Consider the following 19,621-nt stretch of genomic DNA (forward strand, 5'->3'; position numbering starts at 1 on the left):
GCTTGACTAACCTTCTGGAATTTTTTGAGGATGTGACAAAGAGGGTGGACTCGGGAGAGCCAGTGGATGTGGTGTATTTGGACTTCCAGAAGGCCTTTGATAAGGTACCGCACGGGAGTCTAGTGGGCAAGATCAGGGAGCATGGTATTGGAGGTAAGGTGCTGACATGGATAGGAAATTGGTTAAGAGATAGGAAACAAAGGGTTGGAGTAAATGGGTCTTTTTCAGAATGGCAGGATGTGACGAGTGGAGTGCCTCAGGGATCGGTGTTGGGTCCTCAGCTGTTTGTAATTTATGTTAATGATTTGGATGAGGGGATTATAAATAACATGAGCAAATTTGCAGATGACACTAAACTGGGTGGCGGTGTGGGGTGTGAGGAGGATGTAAGGAAAATGCAGAGGGACTTGGACAGGCTGGAGGAGTGGGCGGCTAAATGGTAGATGAATTTCAATGTGAACAAATGTGAGATTATTCATTTTGGGGGAAGTAATAGGAAAGCTGAGTATTATTTAAATGGAGACAAGCTAGGGAGTGGGGAAGTGCAAATGGATCTGGGTGTACTTGTTCACCGGTCACCAGGTTCAGAAAGCTGTGAAGAAGGCAAATGGAATGTTGGCTTTCATAAAGAGGGGATTGGAGTATAGGAACAGAGACGCCCTTCTGCAGTTATACAGGGCCCTGGTGAGACCCCACCTGGAGTATTGCGCCCAGTTCTGGTCTCCAAACTTGAGGAAGGACACACTAGCTATAGAGGGTGTGCAGCGCAGATTTACAAGGTTAGTTCCAGGGATGGCAGGGTTGTCATATGCAGCAAGGCTAAAAAAACTGGACTTGTATCCATTGGAGTTTAGAAGGATGAGGGGGGACATGATTGAGGTATACAAAATCATCAGGGGGATAGACAAGGTGAAGTCTGATTACTTGTTCCCAATGATGGGGGAGACGAGGACTAGAGGGCATAGTTTAAGAATACAGGGTAGGCCCTTTAGGACGGTGAGAAAGCATTTTTTTACCCAGAGAAGTGTGAATCTGGGGAATGCTCTGCCACAGAGGGTGGTAGAGGCGGATTCGGTGACTATGTTCAAAAGAGAGTTAGATAAGACTCTTGTGGGTAACGGAGTTAAGGGTTATGGGGATAAGGCTGGAAAGGGGAACTGATGGTAATGATCAGCCATGATCTAAAATGGCGGTGCTGGCCCGACGGGCCAAATGGCCTACTCCAGCTCCTATTGTCTATTGTCTATAAAAAGAATCTCAGGGTAGTATGTAATTTCACGTATGTACTCTGACTATGAATTTGAACTGCAACTTATGATCATCGAGCCCAGAAACTTGATAATATTGATTGGAATTAAAATGTTTATGTGATAATGACATCAACTTATAATTTTACACTTATTCTATTTCTTTCGCTTGTGTTGTTTACATGTACCTTACAATTTGCAATTCAAATTCCAGACTGCTGCCTAATTCCACATTGCAGCTAACAATAATAATGTTAATTGTAATGTGACTTAGTATTTGACAATGTTGGTGCATACATGAGCTCAGGAATTATGTCTCATTTTGTGTGGTTATCCGATGTTTCCACTTAAACAATAACTGATTATAATTACTAAACTTTAAAATTAAAGTTTGTTATAGAACTTACAACTGTTTTTAATAATGTCCAAGACTTGTATCAAGACATCTGGCTGATTTAACTGAAAAACAACCACAAACAAACTTTAATTTTCACAATGGACAGAAGAATCATGAACCGAATTTTAAACTACTCCATATTGTAAATATTAATATATTTAATTTTAAAGATATTAAAAAATTTATTTTAAAATTATAGATATACATCACAGGACAATTTGCAATCTTACACTGCTATTGAACAAGAGAATACCAGAATTCAGACATCTAAAAGATAATTAGAGTGTGAATCTTGACAGAAAAGTTGCAATTGATCCTGGAATGCAAAACCAAATCAAATTCCAGACTTCCTAGAATCCTTCACAGATTTTTAGACAAAAATGAGCACTGACCAGATTAATTTCACACTTGCCCTTTATTTCCATTTAATTTCAATTAAACATTTATAATTTCCATTTACTGCAAGAGCCATGAATGAACTATAGAGAAAAAATAAAATTATTTTTCTGTCAAAAACGTTAGAAAGCAAGTACAAAAATATCATTAAAATATGCTTGGGAAAAGTGAATGGAAATATAAAGAATGAATCTGCTGGTTTATAACTATTCTTTTCAATGGTAGACGAACAAAAAAAAAGAAAATTTTAGAAACAACTTGCTATTTTAAATGAATGTAGTTGCTAAGATTGAAGTTGAGGAGTACAATTCTATTGTCCACAATGTTGATTAAAATGAGTAATATCATGCTCGCAGAACATATTGAGTATATTCTCCTTATTTAAAAACACATTAAAAATATTATTTAAAAAACATTTAAAATATTATTAAGAGTATTTAGCATCACTTACATGAGAGGGGAACTTTACATCAACATTGATGTCACTAGTTTTGAATGCAAATCTTGTAAGACATGAACCATACAATCTTAGTGAGCAAACTGTAAATCAAAAATGCAAAACAAACTGCCTTAGTTTATTTGATATTCTGTCCATAAACATTTTGTGCATTGAAGATATTACTATCCCATAGCATACTGATGCTTAAATGAAAAGACACTTACAAAATTATGACCAATCTGAATTTCTATTCATTTAGTTTACAAAACCAGCTAATCCTCCAATGAGTTCATCTTGTGGTCTTTTGTAATAAACTTCTGTAGAAGAATTAATCTTTGGCTTACTTCATTTTATTGGCAATTGATAAACCTACACTAAATTTTACCCCACCAAGTTGGTTGCTTGGATCCTCTGTTTCTTTCTTTCCAATAATTGCTCGAGTCTTGAAACTTAACTTTCCATCATTCGCTAAGAAAAAAGCCTTTGCCAATCTTGTTGATTCCTGATGGGCCTTCTCTTCTCCCCCATTTTTACTTGCATTCACTTTATTTATCAAAGTATTATCACGTTTCTTTTTCAAATCTAAGTGTTATTGGGCTGTCATTTCTGCTTTCTAAAGTTCAACTTCTAATTAGTCTCTTCTCTGGATGTCCCTACTCAATCCAAAATAACTAGTAATGTTAAAACATACAGCACAAATCAGAGTTTTGAGCATTCAAATTTGACAATCTACATTCATAGATAGTGAGGATTTTTCTTTGTTCTATTTGAGATCAGTTGATGAATCACAAAGCAAATCACACCTGGTAAATGTTGCTGAATAATTTTCTCCATTTCATTTACAATATTTTTCCGGATTTGACAATCATCATCAGAAATTCCTTCTTGCTGTGCAGCATGTAACACAGCAGAAGTCAAAGCAGCTAAATGATCAGGTGTTGGTGGCTTTATGTTACGAAGTTCATTCTCTTCTTGCTTTTCCTAAAGACAGACGGTAGAAAATAAATTCTTCATAAAATAAATTGCTTTATTTAAAAAAAATAACTTAAATCAATAAACTTAAAGGTTCACTTATTTTAGAAAATTACTTAGCACAATTTCCAAATTCCATTAAGTAAATGTTTTAATTTAAGCTTCAAATATTCACATATAAAGTACTTACCGTAATATTTTTCTTATGCCGTTTTTCCTTTATATGCTTATGAGCTCCCTGGATATTTTCAATGTGAACTAGGCAAAGTTTGCATAGATATTGACATGAAGGATATTCTGCTGAACGCTAGGAAGCAAAATATAAATAAAAATAGCTCAGTAACAATTAAATATGCAATCAAAAAATAAATACTGCATTTGGTAACAGCTTTTACTAGCTGGAATGAAAATAAGTGAGTGGCCAATAAAGTAGAATGACTATTTTGCCATAAATGACAGCTTTAAAACATACAATTTTAACATAACAATCCTTCCCTCACTATATCTTTCTGGTGAAATTATGGAAAAAGTTGATGTGATTCATTTTTTTTCTGTTCTTATTATTGGTTGGTTGGTTTTGCAAAATAACAGCCAATTTGCTGAGGTCATCTCACCCCATTTTTAATTCTTTAGCATTATCAATAAATATTGTGCACAATAAATTACTATCATTTAAAGAGTATCTAATGGCAAGCATTTTTTGCAGTCTTATGAAGGATCTAAACCAGTGGTTCTCAACCTTTTTCTTTCCATTCACATACTTTAAATATTCCCTAAGCTATAGGTGCTCTTTGATTAGTAAGAAATTGTTTAAGGTGGTCTGTGAGTGGAAAGAAAAAGGTTGAAAACCACTGTTTTAATCGTACCTTGTTAAAATAGACTAAAAAAAGTAGATTTGTTATGTGCACGGTTTCAGAACTCCAAAGGAAATGGGCCAATGACAATTTTTCTCAAGCAAAATATTTCAATAACAATTGGGTCTGGAGCAGTGATCCTCAACCTTCCCTTCCCACTCACATACCACCTTAATCAATCCCTTTCTAATCACAGAGCATTTATGGCATGGGGATTACTTAAAGTGTGGTATGTGAGTGGAAAGAAAAAGGTTGAGAACCATTGATCTAAACCTTACCATAATCAATCAAGGCTTTGTAATTTTATGGTACATGAAAGGTAACATAATTTTAAATACATGCTTGAAAAAATTCTAAAATAGTAGGCTTAATCTTCTGTTTGCATGCCAGATATTGGAAATGCCACATTTCTTTATGTGGATAGTTCAGAAGCTTGGCACTTCACAGTAAAGGTGGTGTGACAGAGTATATAGATATGTTTTTGGGAGATAAATTAGGAAAGGTTTGTTAGAGTAGGTCATATACAAACACTTTAAAACAGATCTTATTTAAAATACTGGAGCTCTGCCCCATGGTAGACATATCGGCTCCAGAGCTTTTGCAAGAGCTTTAGAAGAGTGTTCAAAAGATTTCACTAATGGATTGTTGTTTGCAAAAGGCAACAATGATAGAGCATGCCAGAGCCACTGCTCTACCACCTTAAACAAAACTTTTTTTTAAGTAACCATTTGTCGTGGTGAATATCTATTGCTATCTGGGAGAGAACATGCTGTTCTGAGAGGGTCATGTGGTTTTGCAAGCAGAGAGAGTTAAACAGGCTTTTCTCTCTCAGAGAGAGAGAGCGATCACTTGTACAGTGTTACAGCCAGTAGACAGTAGCTGGGACTGGAACAGGACAAGCTGGCATGCTTTTGGAAAGCCCCATTTTTGGAAAACGGCCTTGTCAAAGCCCTTGTGATTCATGCAAGGGAAGAGGACTGTCTGCCTAATGTTTCCCTTGGAACAAGGGAAACAAAAAGGAAATCTGTGGTGACCTGAAAGAGGCTATCATCTGGAGAACCCTGAAGGGGCAAGTTTCGTCAGCAAGACACTGAACTGGTTGATTAAAAAGAACAACAAATCTTTCTCTGAAAACTGACAAGAACCTTCCTGAGTGGTAACCATTTACCTTTCAAGCACCAAAGCTTGGTGAACTTTATATATGTTAAATTATCTGCACAGTATAAGAATTGCCTGCAACCAGTGAACTTGGAGGTATGAGAAGTGAGATTGGACTGTGAACCAAAGAATTTTTCTGAACTTAAACACACATTTCATACACGTGCACTTAAATTAGAAGGGGGTTAAGTTAGGTTAAGTAAGTCAATAGAGATTAGCAAGTTTGATTTTATTTCCATGTTTTAATATAATTAAAAACAACCATTTATCATGGTGAATATCTATTGCTGCTGGGTTTTGGAGTCCTCTGGGCTCGTAACAGTGGAAAGAATAAACTTCCATTCAACTAATTACCACTTGAGGCAACTGCATTAAGACTTAGGATAAATACCCACTGAGCTTGCAGATCCACTGAGCAAATTCATTTCAAAGAGAAAGAACAATTACATAAAGTCAGGAACATATAATTTAAAATCAAAATTTTGATTGAATTGACATTTATTATTAATTGTTTTTAGTGAGTTTTAAGACTGACGAATATTCTAAAATTAGGGTCATTTTGAAAGTATGCATGATAAAATAACTACAAATCAACCAGTCTTGCACAATGAAAATAATAAACATTTATAAGGAGCAAAACTATTCAAAAACAATCTCAATCATAAAAGGTGCATATAACCATATACAGCACAGAACAGGCCAGTTCGGCCCTACTAGTCCATGCCGGAACAAATCCCCACCCTCCTAGTCCCACTGACCAGCACCTGGTCCATACTCCTCCAATCCTCTCCCCTCCATGTAATTATCCAGTCTTTCCTTAAATGTAAATAACGTCCTTGATTCAACCACCTCTGCCGGAAGCTTATTCCACATCCCAACCGCCCTTTGCATGAAGAAATTTCCCCTCATGTTCCCCTTATAATTTTCCCCCTGCAATCTCAAACCATGGCCTCTGGTTTGAATATCCCCCACTTTTAATTGAAAAAGCCCATCCACTTTTCTCCAATCCAGGCTGCTCAACTTTTCTCTGTAACTCAAACCCTGACATCCTGTCAACATTCTCTGCACTCTCTCTATTTTGTTTATATCCTTCCTATTATTTGGTGACCAAAACTGCACACAGTATTCCAAACTTGGCCTCACCAATGCTTTGCACAATTTCTTCACAACATCCCAACTCTTGAATGCAATATTCCGAGTTATGAAGGCCAACATTCCAAATGCCTTCTTCAGCACTCTATCTACCTGAGTATCAACTCTGAGGGTACTATTTACCATAACTCCTAAATCCCTTTGTTGCTCTGCACTCCTCAATTGTCTACCATTCAATGCATATGACCTATTTAGATTTGCCTTTCCAAAATGCAACACTTCACACTTATCTATATTAAATTCCATCAGCCATTTCTCCGCCCACTCCTCTAGCTTTCCTATATCTCTTTTTAAGCTACGGTAATCTTCCTCACTGTCCACAATACCACCAATCTTTGTATCATCTGCAAACTTACTTATCCAATTCACCACCCCTTCTTCCAGATTGTTAATATATATAACAAACAATAGTGGACCCAGGACCGATCCCTGAGGAACTCCACTAGTCACCGGCCTCCAATTTAACAAACAATTTTCTACCAGTACTCTCTGACACCTCTCATCCAACTATTGCTGAATCGATTTCACTACCTCCTTATTTATACCTAATGCCTCCACCTTTTTTCCTAACCTCCTGTGGGTAACTTTGTCAAAAGCTTTCTTTTCTTTGGCTTGGCTTCGCGGACGAAGATTTATGGAGGGGGTAAAAAGTCCACGTCAGCTGCAGACTCGTTTGTGGCTGACAAGTCCGATGCGGGACAGGCAGACACGATTGCAGCGGTTGCAGGGGAAAATTGGTTGGTTGGGGATGGGTGTTGGGTTTTTCCTCCTTTGCCTTTTGTCAGTGAGGTAGGCTCTGCGGTCTTCTTCAAAGGAGGTTGCTGCCCGCCAAACTGTGAGGCGCCAAGATGCACGGTTTGAGGCGATATCAGCCCACTGGCGGTGGTCAATGTGGCAGGCACCAAGAGATTTCTTTAGGCAGTCCTTGTACCTTTTCTTTGGTGCACCTCTGTCACGGTGGCCAGTGGAGAGCTCGCCATATAACACGATCTTGGGAAGGCGATGGTCCTCCATTCTGGAGACGTGACCCATCCAGCGCAGCTGGATCTTCAGCAGCGTGGACTCGATGCTGTCGACCTCTGCCATCTCGAGTACTTCGACGTTAGGGATGTAAGCGCTCCAGTGGATGTTGAGGATGGAGCGGAGACAACGCTGGTGGAAGCGTTCTAGGAGCCGTAGGTGGTGCTGGTAGAGGACCCATGATTCGGAGCCGAACAGGAGTGTGGGTATGACAACGGCTCTGTATACGCTTATCTTTGTGAGGTTTTTCAGTTGGTTGTTTTTCCAGACTCTTTTGTGTAGTCTTCCAAAGGCGCTATTTGCCTTGGCGAGTCTGTTGTCTATCTCATTGTCGATCCTTGCATCTGATGAAATGGTGCAGCCGAGATAGGTAAACTGGTTGACCGTTTTGAGTTTTGTGTGCCCGATGGAGATGTGGGGGGGCTGGTAATCATGGTGGGGAGCTGGCTGATGGAGGACCTCAGTTTTCTTCAGGCTGACTTCCAGGCCAAACATTTTGGCAGTTTCCGCAAAGCAGGACGTCAAGCGCTGAAGAGCTGGCTCTGAATGGGCAACTAAAGCGGCATCGTCTGCAAAGAGTAGTTCACGGACAAGTTTCTCTTGCTTTACTAAAGTCTAAATAGACAACATCCACAGCCTTCCCTTCATCAATCTTTTTTGTAACCCCCTCGAAAAATTCGAAAAGGTTTGTTAAGCATGATCTACCCCTGACAAAACCATGCTGACTACTACCTATCAATCCCTGTTCTTCCAAATATTTGTAAATGCCATCCCTCAGAACACTTTCCATCAACTTATCCCCACAGACTTAGATTTGGACCCTTTCTTAAACAGCAGAACAACATGAGCCACCCTCCAATCCTCTGGCACTACCCCCATGACCAGTGACATCCTAAATATCTCTGTTAATGGCCCCACTATCTGTACACTAGTCTCCCTGAGTGTCCTTGGGAATACATTGTCCGGACCCAGAGATTTGTCCACCTTTATCTTTTTTAAACACTGACATCACTACCTCCTCGGTTATCCTTATACGATTCATGACCTCTCCCCTATTTTTCTTTACTTAAACTGGTACAATATTTTTTTTCCCTAGTGAATACCGAGGAAAAGAAATCATTTAAAACTTTCCCCCAACTCCTCTGACTTTTCACATAGCCTACCCTCCCTATCTACAAGGGGTCCAATTCTATCCCTCACTAATCTTTTACTTTTAATGTACCTATAGAAACCCTTTGGATTTATTTTTACTCTGCCTGCCAAAGCCTCTTCGTGTCTCTTTTTGGCCTTTCTAATTTCTTTCTTAAAATTTTTTCTACACTCCTTGTAGTCCTCTTTCAATTTCTCAGCTCCCTGCGCTTTATACCTCTTGTACACCTCCCTCTTTCTCCTAACCAAATTTCTAATATTCCTCAGAAACCAAGGCTCCCTATGACTTCCAGCCTTTCCTTTGATCCTCACTGGGACATATCTACTCTGTACTCTCAAAATTTCTCTTTGAATATTCTCCATTTTTCATTTATATCCTTTCCTGAAAAAATCATGTCCCACTCAATACTCCCCAAATCCATTCTTATTCCTTCGAAATTTGCTTTTCTCCAATCCAGAACCTCAACTTTAGGCCCTTCTTTGCTCTTCCCTAAAATTACCCTAAAACTAATAGAGTTGTGATCACTCGACCCAATTTGTTCTCCAACATTAACCTCAGACACCTGACCTATCTTGTTCCCTAATAGGAGATCCAGTATTACATCGTCCCGAGTCGGTTCCTCTACGTATTGATTAAGAAAACTACCTTGCATACATTTGACAAACTCTAGCCCATTCAGCCATCTATTTTTGACCCCCCCTTTATTTCTTACATTAACATAATTTGACAATTGATTACAATAACTCAATGTCAATACTTATTTAACTAAAGACTCCAAACATTGGAATTTATCACCGTTACAAATCCTATCAAATTTTCAATTTTAAAACTACTACCACCCCCACCCCTTCCCCAAAATTAAACGTGCCCAAAAATCAACATTTATTTCTTTTTGGTTTTAAATTAATCTTTAACACCATTGTGGTTTGATTGCACTCATAGTAGTTAAAAAGCCCTACTTTTTCCATACGAAAGATATAATCTCTTTCCAATCTCTCCTCTGCTTGTTTCAGTCCAAGTTGTTGTTCAGCTGTCATTTTAGACTCATCAATCACAGGTGTGTTCTCTGGATTATCCTTCTCCAAAGGATGTGCTTTGTTTGCATTTGAGGCAACAACTTTACCTGTAACAAAATTAATTTATAATAGTATTTTCTATACTTTTGCATATTTGCTCAAATTGTTTCATAGATAAGATCAATGTGCAGTGAACATTCAACTCTGGAATGAAATGTTTTTGGCTTTAGTGCTTTATGATTCTCTGTAATAATTTTAATTCATGAGACCACAACACAAGAAGAAAACAATAGTATTCATTCTGGTTTAGAAAGGTTGCTCTTCTGAGGTTTGAAAGTAGGTGGGTGGAAAAAAAAAATCTGCAATAAATAACCAACTCCGGATCTCATGCCAGTACACTAAAACCTCATTTGTAACATAATAAAATGGATTTCCAAAATATTACAAACCACAGCAGTATTGTAGAGGGTGCTGGCAATGACACAAAGGCAGAACTGATATACACCTGTGGAGGGGATGACTAATGTAACAACCAAAGTAAAATGATGGAGGAACTCATTGGGTTAGGCAGCATCTATGGAAAGCAATAACATTCAACATTTTGGGCTGAAAATCCTTCATTATGCTCTTCAGTTTGACCTGGTAGCTTTAGTTTCTTAAAACAAGCTAAAGCAGACAAGCACCCCAAACCCTGACTCTGTTTACAGAACTACCCACAATCTTCCCTCGAGTTGACCCCAGCCACAAACCTATCCATGTTTCTGACCTCAAGTTTTTCTGACCCAACACAAACTGCTGATATTTTGCTATGTACCTGCAGAACAAATTACATCCATTCCATGGCAAACAGGATTAATTGGATATCATAGGAGATGGATCTGGAGGAACATACTCCTACTAAGATATTGTTGACCTTGTGACAATGTGGCTACTAAGTCAGCAGAAAGCAAGAACCTGGATTGCAAAGCTCAGTCATGATATTGCACCAGTTTTGATGAAGGCAACAGCTTCCTTTTTTGTCTGAAATCTGCAAAGTCTTGGGAGGAAATGATAAAATTTGCAAAAATGTTACAACTTACATTATATTTTGTGTTTTTACAATGCATACAGTACTGGTAAACTTTTGCTTTATTAATTAAAATTTAAATATAAGGCATGCTTTAAATCTATTGAAAGAATCCAATTAAATAAAAAACCCAGGTGAAAGCGAGTCTCTTGAACTGATGAAGACTTTTCAAAATTATTTCAAGCATATTATGCTGTTTGGCATATGAAATCACGAGTCACAATTTTCTTTATTTTAAATAAAGAAACCATTATTTCTTGTTTGGCAGCAAGGGGAACAGACATAAAGCCATTAATAAATTCTATTGTTCATGATTTTAAATACAAGGATGGCTGTTGTGTGGAAAGGGAGAAAAGGTTCGATGGGTTTAAAGAGCAACGAGTTTGGACACAGGCTGAACATAGGAAGGATCTTAATTAAAACACATGCAAGGGGATCCCAACAGAGATAACACACTAGTACTCTCAATCACACAAAAGTATAATCAGTCACACCGGACTTGCTACTGAGCAACTGTGTACGGACTGAAAAGAACCAAGGATTACAATACACTACCCGCCATTCCTTGTCTAATGTGAGCACAGCTCCAATGCTACTTAACAGCCCTGATTCCTGTATAGTGCACACCTTACCAATGACTACTCCAGCATTGTCCAGTTTGTGACCTTGAATGGAACTGGGTTAGTTTCAAGACAAAAGAGCAAAAGAGGAAGATCTACTGCATGTGGTGGACTTTATACTACAGTAAGCTGGATGGTCCAGCCCAGGTAATCACTAGGTGAATAAAGGGGCCCAATGATCAGGTACGCAACAACCTTATATGGCAGGTGATACGACTTACAACTAAGTTCCAGGTGGAAGTCACATAACCCTCCACAATCCACATTCCCACCAGGTTCCAGATGGCAAGGCCACATGACCCTCCACAATCCCACCAGGTTCCAGTCAGAGAGGTCACATGACCTGCACAATCCACATTATAATGGCACAAGCTAGTAGAGTTGATATTCACAGTGCCAGACCAGGTTTCAATCCTGACTAGGGTGCTGTCTGGGTGGAGTTTGCACATTCTCTCTATAACCATTTGGCTAATAGGTCCTCCTGTTTCCACCTACATGTGGGGTGGTAAGATAATTGGCCACTGTAAATGGTGTCTCGTCTGTAGGTGACTGGTAGAATCTCAGAAGAAATTATGAAAATGTGGGGAGAATAACTGGCAGGATTAATGTAGAACTAATGGAAATGGGTAGTTAATGGTTTCCAAGGGTTCAAAGGTCTTATTTCATAGCTTTATCTTTCTGCGACTCAGAGCTATTTTTAAAAAATCTCCATTGAAACCTCGATCTGCTTGAATACTTCAACTAACTAATGCCAACAATGTTTTTGGCAATATCCTAGAAATAACTCAGCAGACTCAGCACAGGTGCATTCAAACAAAAATCTGATCAATGAGCTCAGATCAAGATTACAAGTTATTCCACATTTTAATCAAAGTACAATGTATTATCTAAAGCAGCATTGCAAATGAGTTATGAGATCAAATGCTCAATGATATAGGGGTTTCCACTAATATCATATTTTTCAAGTAGAAGGGATCACAGTGAACCACTGTGTAACTGTGATGGGAAATGTGAAAATATTCCTATCCAGGTTTCACTTTAACCATTTTCAGTAAGACACCATGAATCAGCAATAAATATATAGCAAATGCTATTTAAGTGTTATTCATGTCAAAACACACAATGCTGGAGACTCAGCAGGTCAAACAGTATTCTTTACGTAGTAAAGGCAGAGATACATAACTGACGTTTCGGGCTTGAGCCCTTCATCAAAGTTTGAGAAAATGCTGGTGAGCTTCAGAATTAAAGAGTGGAAGGGGGTGGCAGGGCAGGAGATGATAGGAGGAAAAGGGAGGGAGGGGACAGCAGCACTGAGGGGGGTGGATGGAAAGGCAGGGCTGTGAAGGTGAACGAACTGGAAAGGCAGGAAATGGGAGAGGGGAAAGAAAAGGCAACCAGGTTTAATGGAAAGCAGTGAAGTCAATGTTTATGCCATCTGGCTGGAGGGTGGCCAGACGGAAAATAAGATGTTGATCCTCCAATCCGCGGGTGGTCAGGATGGGACAGTACATAAGGACACGGACAGACATGTGAGTGCAGGAGTATGACCCAGAATTGAAGTGGTTTCCATTAAACCTGGTTGTCTTTTCTTCCCTCTCCCCCATTTCCTGCCTTTGCAGTTCTTTCACCTACACAGCCCTGCCTTTCCACCCCCCCACCACCTCAGTTCTGCTGTCCCCTCCCTCCCTTCTCCACCCATCATCTCCTGCCTTGCCGCCCCCTACCCCCCCCACTCTTTTATTCTGATGCTCACCAGCATTTTCTCATACTTTGATGAAGGGCTCAAGCCCGAAACGTCAGTTATGTATTTCTGCCTTTGCTACTTAAAGGACACTGTTTGACCTGCTGAGTCTCTCGATTGTGTGTTTTTACATCAACCACAGTGTCCACAGAATTCTATGTTTTATCCCTTAAGTGTTATTCAAGTGTTATTAGAGTAAATAAATGTCTTTTTTAAATAAAACAACTTCAGAACCTTACCAACTACATCTGCTTTCTTCTCCACTTCTTTAAAATCCCGCTTGGCTTTCCCAGACAGAACACTGTTATTGCCATTTGATTGTGCAGATGGCTTGCTCGCCTGTGTCATATACTCTTCCCTTGGTTTCACAGGTGAACAATCCTTTTCATTCACAGTCTTTGTACCACTGCCACAGTGAGAGTTTGCAAATTTCCCAAGAGTTTGCTGCTGTGACTTAGCATTCTTCTGCTTCACTTTATCAATAGATGGCATCCCACCAGATGTCCGGCTTCCTTGGCAGTGGCCATATGTATGCCATATTCCTGAATTCCTTGAACCAGCCAAACAATTTGGTATGTCTTGTTTGCTACCCTTGCCTGATTTTACATCTGTGTTTTTTTCAACATTCTTTCTTTCTATTTGTTCTCCATTCCATTTTGACTTTTTTTTATTCCAGTTTGCAAGAGATTTGCCACTATCTTGAGAATTGCCATCAGCTGGATTTCTGGATGATTTTTGTTCAATATCATTTTGCACAGTAACTTTCATGTCCTTACCTTCACCATGGACAAGGCGAACTGATTTACCAGATTTGTGTACTTCATCCTTCGAATTTTTAGTTTCTTCCATTGTTGATATTCAAAGGATTCTTTTCCTTCTTTTTAAAAATTTAAATCTTTCCCTTTGGAAATATTCACAACTATAAATAAAAAAAAACAAATTTTCCGAATTCCTGTAAGAAAAAGCAGAAAAACGTCAAAATTTTCCAGAATTATACTGACAATGAATATTCGCATTCCTTTCCTAATACTGTATAATCAGAAAGCTTCGAAGTGCCCCAATGGTGAAAATAGGCTGCTATTTGATAGCATCCAACCAACTGATGGGAGTGGAATAGCCAAGTCACAAAAATCAGTAAAAATAAATGACCCAAAATATAGTATAATAGTTTTCTTTCCCCCACACCATTCATTTTCCAAGTGTATAATCAAAATGACTTGGATGATATCCAAATATTATTTTTTAAAATCTTCAAAAAAATTCATAAATGTAATTAGCAAACATTACATAAGAATCCAAAATAAGACTTTATTGTCAAATTTTAATCTGAAAGCAGATCCTTAGTAAATAAGGAGCACATGCATTCCATCATTGTTGCATTTGTTCTGAACTGATATCAAATTTAGACTAAGGTAGTAAGACATGTCTAAGCATGTGGAGCATACCAATTTATTTCTTGTTATAGTCTCTGCTGGTAAGAATATTATTGGGAAATATTAAGTAATAAAGTATTTGAGGAAATGAAAATGCAAGTCAAAATGATGCAAATACAGAAATGCAATAAATAATTCAGCTGTTCAGGCAGCATCCATGAAGAAAGATTGTTGAGAAAACTATTTTCAAGAAAATACTTCTGACCTATTTCACAGCTTTTACTGTTTTTATTTCATATTTCAAACATCTACAATACATTGCTTCTACAAATTATATTGCAATCATGATCATTTAAAGTTCGAATGCAGCACCAACCAAGAATACATGCTTGTGTACATAATTTCCAAATGATGACTTCTTGATCTGAGTCATGATATTTCATGAAGCTTCCTCAGAGGAGGAAATAACATCATTACTTTTGTTCTTAATTGTTAGCCAGTAAATTACAGAGATATGGGGAAAGTTTGAAAGTAGTCATTTGTGCCCATCTTGTAAAGATTGTTGATGTGCACTTGGGGAATGTGGGGGGAAAGAACCCAAGAATAATTCGAATTAGAACACAGAACCACATCAACCATACTATTCAATTTGCAAATGGAAGGTTTTTTTTTAAAAAAAGCTTTATCTTGTCAATTCAAATAAATTTGCTTCAAATGGAGAACTGTTTAAACACTGATATTACTGAATGATTGAAAGAGATTCTGTTTTGCAATTATTCTGGTTCTGATATCTCAGAACAATAAAAGAGGTCATCATTTTCCTAACATGATCCTGTCCTGAGCACAAGCGAGTCAAAAGCAGATATACCTTCAATAATAAAAATGAGAAACAATTATTTTTGTTTTAATTATGCTTGATGTATCACCAAACAAACAGAGGGATGAATTAAAAACACACAGAATAAATAACAGAATGAAACCTACCAGTTGCCTTAAATCTGACTCCAATACATTTGAAGCTGCCAACAGCTCCTCCCAGCAACTTTTCTGGGCTCAGGGACAGTAAAATAATTCATTGTGATTACACAACCACTGGGCCACACAGATCTGAATGCACCACAACTAGAATAAAATGAAGAGTGAGATCTCACATCAATAAATGAACATTTAATCTTTAAAAGGAATCAATTTTATAACTCTATAATTACTATCGAGTTATGTTCCATTAAGACACTAAATTCAAGTCTGACCCTGTTGGTCATACTTCAAAATGATGGTCTACAGCCAGACTACTTCCAATATCTGGTGTGCTGAAGCATTTTCTCTCCTAAATTGTTCCTCATATCTCCAAGTACAATTTGGTTTTTTTTAAATGTTAAAGACATAATATGGTAGATGGCCCTTCTGGCCCATGAAACCCATGCAGCCTTATTACAGCCTCTAACCTGAGGGCAGAGGAAACCAGAGCACCCAGAGAAAACCAACACAGGTCATGGGGAGAATGTACAAGCTCCTGCCAGACAGCTCAGGATTCAAACCCAGGGGTCATTGGCATTGCGCTTATCAAGCTCATCTTGAAGAATCAACTTGCAGGTACTGATATCATTGTTCATTGTGAAAATAAATGATTAATAGTTTCATGCTAAAACAATTTCTTAGTGCACAGCTCTTCCTATATAAATGTAAAATTACAGCAGACAGGACTTGAGTTTGTGATTCTGAACTATATTTTAGCCAAAAACTATAATTTACCTATCTATAAAGTCTTGTAACATGAGTGCATGGCACCTTTTATTTTACATTTCTAAAATTTAAAACTCAAATAAGTTTCTCACTCAAGTCCTCAATTAACTATTGCACACCTAACTATATTCTTCCAGAAGAAAAATTTAATTTTATTCACTACCAGTGAATTAAGGGTAATAGACAGAAGCAGTGTGCTTGCCAACAATTTTTTTTGAAAATAATTTGAAGGCCGCTAAATAATTCTTGCCATGCAAATCAAAAATATAACCAATCTAAACAAGCTCAGAATTTTGTCACATTAAAACAATATAAAACAGATAAAGCAACATAATAAGAACTGCTTCAGATTATTCAATAGTAAGAAACTAAGATGAGAAATAGAAGTGGGCCATCTGGCCCATGTAGCCATCTCTGCCATTCAATATCATGGCTGATCTGGCCATGGACTTTACTCTACTTGCCTGCCCATTCCCATAACCTTTAATTTCCCAATTCTTTAAAAATCTATCTGTGTCTTTTAATGAGGTCCCCTCTACTACTTCACTGGGATAAGTATCCACCGATTCACCATTCTGGCAGAAATATTTCTTCTTCATGTCCGTATTAAATGTACGTCTCTTAATCTTGAGGCTATGACTCCTAGTTCTTGTCTACCCACCAGTGAAAACAACCTCTAAGCTTCTATCCTATCTATTCCTTTAAATATTTTATAAGTTTCTATGATACCCTTCTCATTCTTCTAAACACCAATGAGTATAGTTCCAGCTACTCAATCTCTCCTATAACCTAAGGCCTCATATCCAGAATCAACCTGGTGAACTTTCTCTACACTGGCTTCATAACCTCATGCACAGAGACCAGGTCCACTTCACCAGGACTCTGTACATTTACAGCAGAACCTCCTGCTCTTAAATTCAAACCATCTAGTGATGAACATCCTTCTTGATTACCAGCAGCATCTCCAAACTAACTTCTTGTGACTTATGCACAAGCTCTCGCAGGTCTATCTGCACAAAAGCATGTTGCAATTTTTCATAATTAAAATAAGTTTTACTTTATTAGTATTCCTCCCAAAATGGATTACCTAACAATGTTGTACTCCCATTTTACATAGAAATGCTACACTTGGTCCTTCCTCTCAATCATTTCGGCATATTATGAACAGTTGTGGACCCAGGACCAATCCCTACAGCTTTTCACTAATAATTAACTGCCAACCAGAGAAATATCCATTTATTCCAACTCTCTGCCTTTTGTCAGTTAATTAATCCTCTCCTCTATCTATGCTAATAATGACCTCCAACTCTATCCATCCTTTCCTTATGCAGAAGTTTTTGTGAAGCATTTTCATGGAACACTTTCTGGAAATCCAAGTATATTACATCTTCTTGCTCCCCTCTATCAAATGTGCCTGCTATATTCTCAAAGAACACCAGTAAATGTTAAGATTTGAAGAGGGACGAATTTTGAGTGTGAAAATAAGATGGTAATTAAACTAAACAGATAATTTCACATGTATTCACAAGTACTCGAGCAATATTAAAGACCACTAAAAATGAAGTTGAATTCTCAGAAAATATTAAAGAATAAATCACAAGATTAGATGGTATTTATTGAGTTTTTTCAATGATGGACAGTGATACATGATTCATCGGCAATCAATCTGAAGGAATCATCAGATATACTAAAAAAGTAATAACACACTGAAAACAGACGGAAATGGTACACACTTTCAGGAAGGTTGATAGAGAATTCAGTAAAATCCATGCTCTCTTGAATTCTTTCTTTTTAAAATATTTTTATTAGTTTGATTTTAAAGCAGAAAAAACAGAAGTACAAAAAGCAATTGTGCAGTGTTAAACAGATTCAATAATTTAAAAATACAGAAATCCTAAGACATAACTACAATTTATAAATATATTAATAATTTTATCCCAATTAAAGAGAAATCCAAACCCCATTCCTACTTTATCCACATTGTACAGGTACTCCCCGAATTGTGACCTATGTCCATCCGCACATATGACTACAACATTTTTTTTAATACAGAAAAAATTATATTGTATTTGACAAACTATAACAGGGACACGGCATGTAAGAGACAAAGTGTACGAACTTACCTTGTTAGTCAGTGTCCCGGGGTCCATAGGCTGGGTGCGGCCATCTTGATTTCTGTCGGCATGTGCAAATTTTCGGTTGGCGCACGTGCGATGGGTTCGCATATTGGAGTTCAATTGGTGCATGCATGAGAGTTAAGGGCGGGAATTCAATATTGTTAGGGTGCTTAAGTTTCGCGCATGCGCTAACTTAATTCCAATACTCAAGCCCACCGCGCATACGTCAACCAAAGACTCACGCATTCACACAAGAATAAAGATGGCCGGACCCAGCCCTCAGACCCTGGGGCCCTGACTAACAAGGTAAGCATAGACCAGAATGTAGAAAGATTTGCCAAGGTTGATCGACAAATTCAGGAAGTTTTAAGTTCTTATCGTCAAATCATTGATGAAAAAAAGATTTGATTTAAAATGTTTGCCTAAGACTTTGGTATTCCAAACGCGCGGACAAAATTCTGACTTACGTCCATTTCGAGATATGATCGATCCCTCAGTCCAAATTACAGTCATACCTGTATGATAATAAGCATATTTAATACTAAAATGAAAACTAGAGAAAAAAACAAATAAAAATCAAATATATTATATTAAACACTAAGAAAATGACTCATAAATGGCCCCCATAGCATTTGAAATCTTATACCCGAATTATTAATTGAATAACAAATCTTTTCCAAGTTCAAACATTACATTTTATCTCTCAGCCACTAAGCATGAGTGGGCAGGGCAGCATCCTTCCATCTAAGTAATATTGCTTACCTAGCCAAGAGAGAAGCAAAGGATAGAGTTTGACATTTAATTGAAGTCAAAAGAACATCATCCTTTTCCTTTATTCCGAAAAGAGCAATCAAAAGATTCAGCTCTAAATTTATGTCAAGGATTAAAGATAAGGAATGGAAGACATTTCTCCCGTATTTTTCCAGACTAGGGCAAGTCCAGAACATATGAATTAAAGAAGCCTCTCCTTTCTTACATCTATCACAGCAAAAAACAAGATAATTTAGCTTTGGACATGTGCACCCAATGTACAACTTTAAATTGTAGTAAACGACAAGCCAATAATGACAAGTTATTAACCAAGTTAAAAATTAATTCCCAAACTTCATCTGATATTGAAAGGTTTAAAATCCTGTTCCCAGGCATTTTTAATTTTAAAT

At 37.6% G+C, this 19,621-nt stretch overlaps 1 protein-coding gene across 19 annotated transcripts in view; it reads right to left on the reverse strand.

Moving 5' to 3' along the window:
- Nucleotides 1-19,621, reverse strand: part of LOC138763842 (terminal uridylyltransferase 4-like) — a 113,662-nt gene that overhangs the window by 78,641 nt on the left and 15,400 nt on the right. For 12 of the 19 annotated variants that reach the window (XM_069938678.1, XM_069938682.1, XM_069938691.1 and 9 more), the window contains 8 exons: nt 18,929-18,976; nt 15,586-15,723; nt 13,468-14,180; nt 9,745-9,908; nt 3,642-3,758; nt 3,283-3,460; nt 2,492-2,580; nt 1,655-1,706 (listed from right to left, as the gene is read on the reverse strand). In XM_069938678.1, coding sequence (XP_069794779.1) covers nt 1,655-1,706; nt 2,492-2,580; nt 3,283-3,460; nt 3,642-3,758; nt 9,745-9,908; nt 13,468-14,077 — 1,210 coding nt within the window. In that variant the 5' untranslated portion in view covers nt 14,078-14,180; nt 15,586-15,723; nt 18,929-18,976. Of the gene's footprint in view, nt 1-1,654; nt 1,707-2,491; nt 2,581-3,282; nt 3,461-3,641; nt 3,759-9,744; nt 9,909-10,615; nt 10,838-13,467; nt 14,181-15,585; nt 15,724-18,467; nt 18,520-18,928; nt 18,977-19,621 lie in introns of those variants that run through there. The other 7 variants (XM_069938685.1, XM_069938687.1, XM_069938681.1 and 4 more) reach the window with 4 other exon arrangements.

The sequence above is a fragment of the Narcine bancroftii genome, chromosome 5, assembly GCF_036971445.1.
Source record: "Narcine bancroftii isolate sNarBan1 chromosome 5, sNarBan1.hap1, whole genome shotgun sequence".
In the NCBI taxonomy this organism is placed as follows: Eukaryota; Metazoa; Chordata; class Chondrichthyes; order Torpediniformes; family Narcinidae; genus Narcine; species Narcine bancroftii.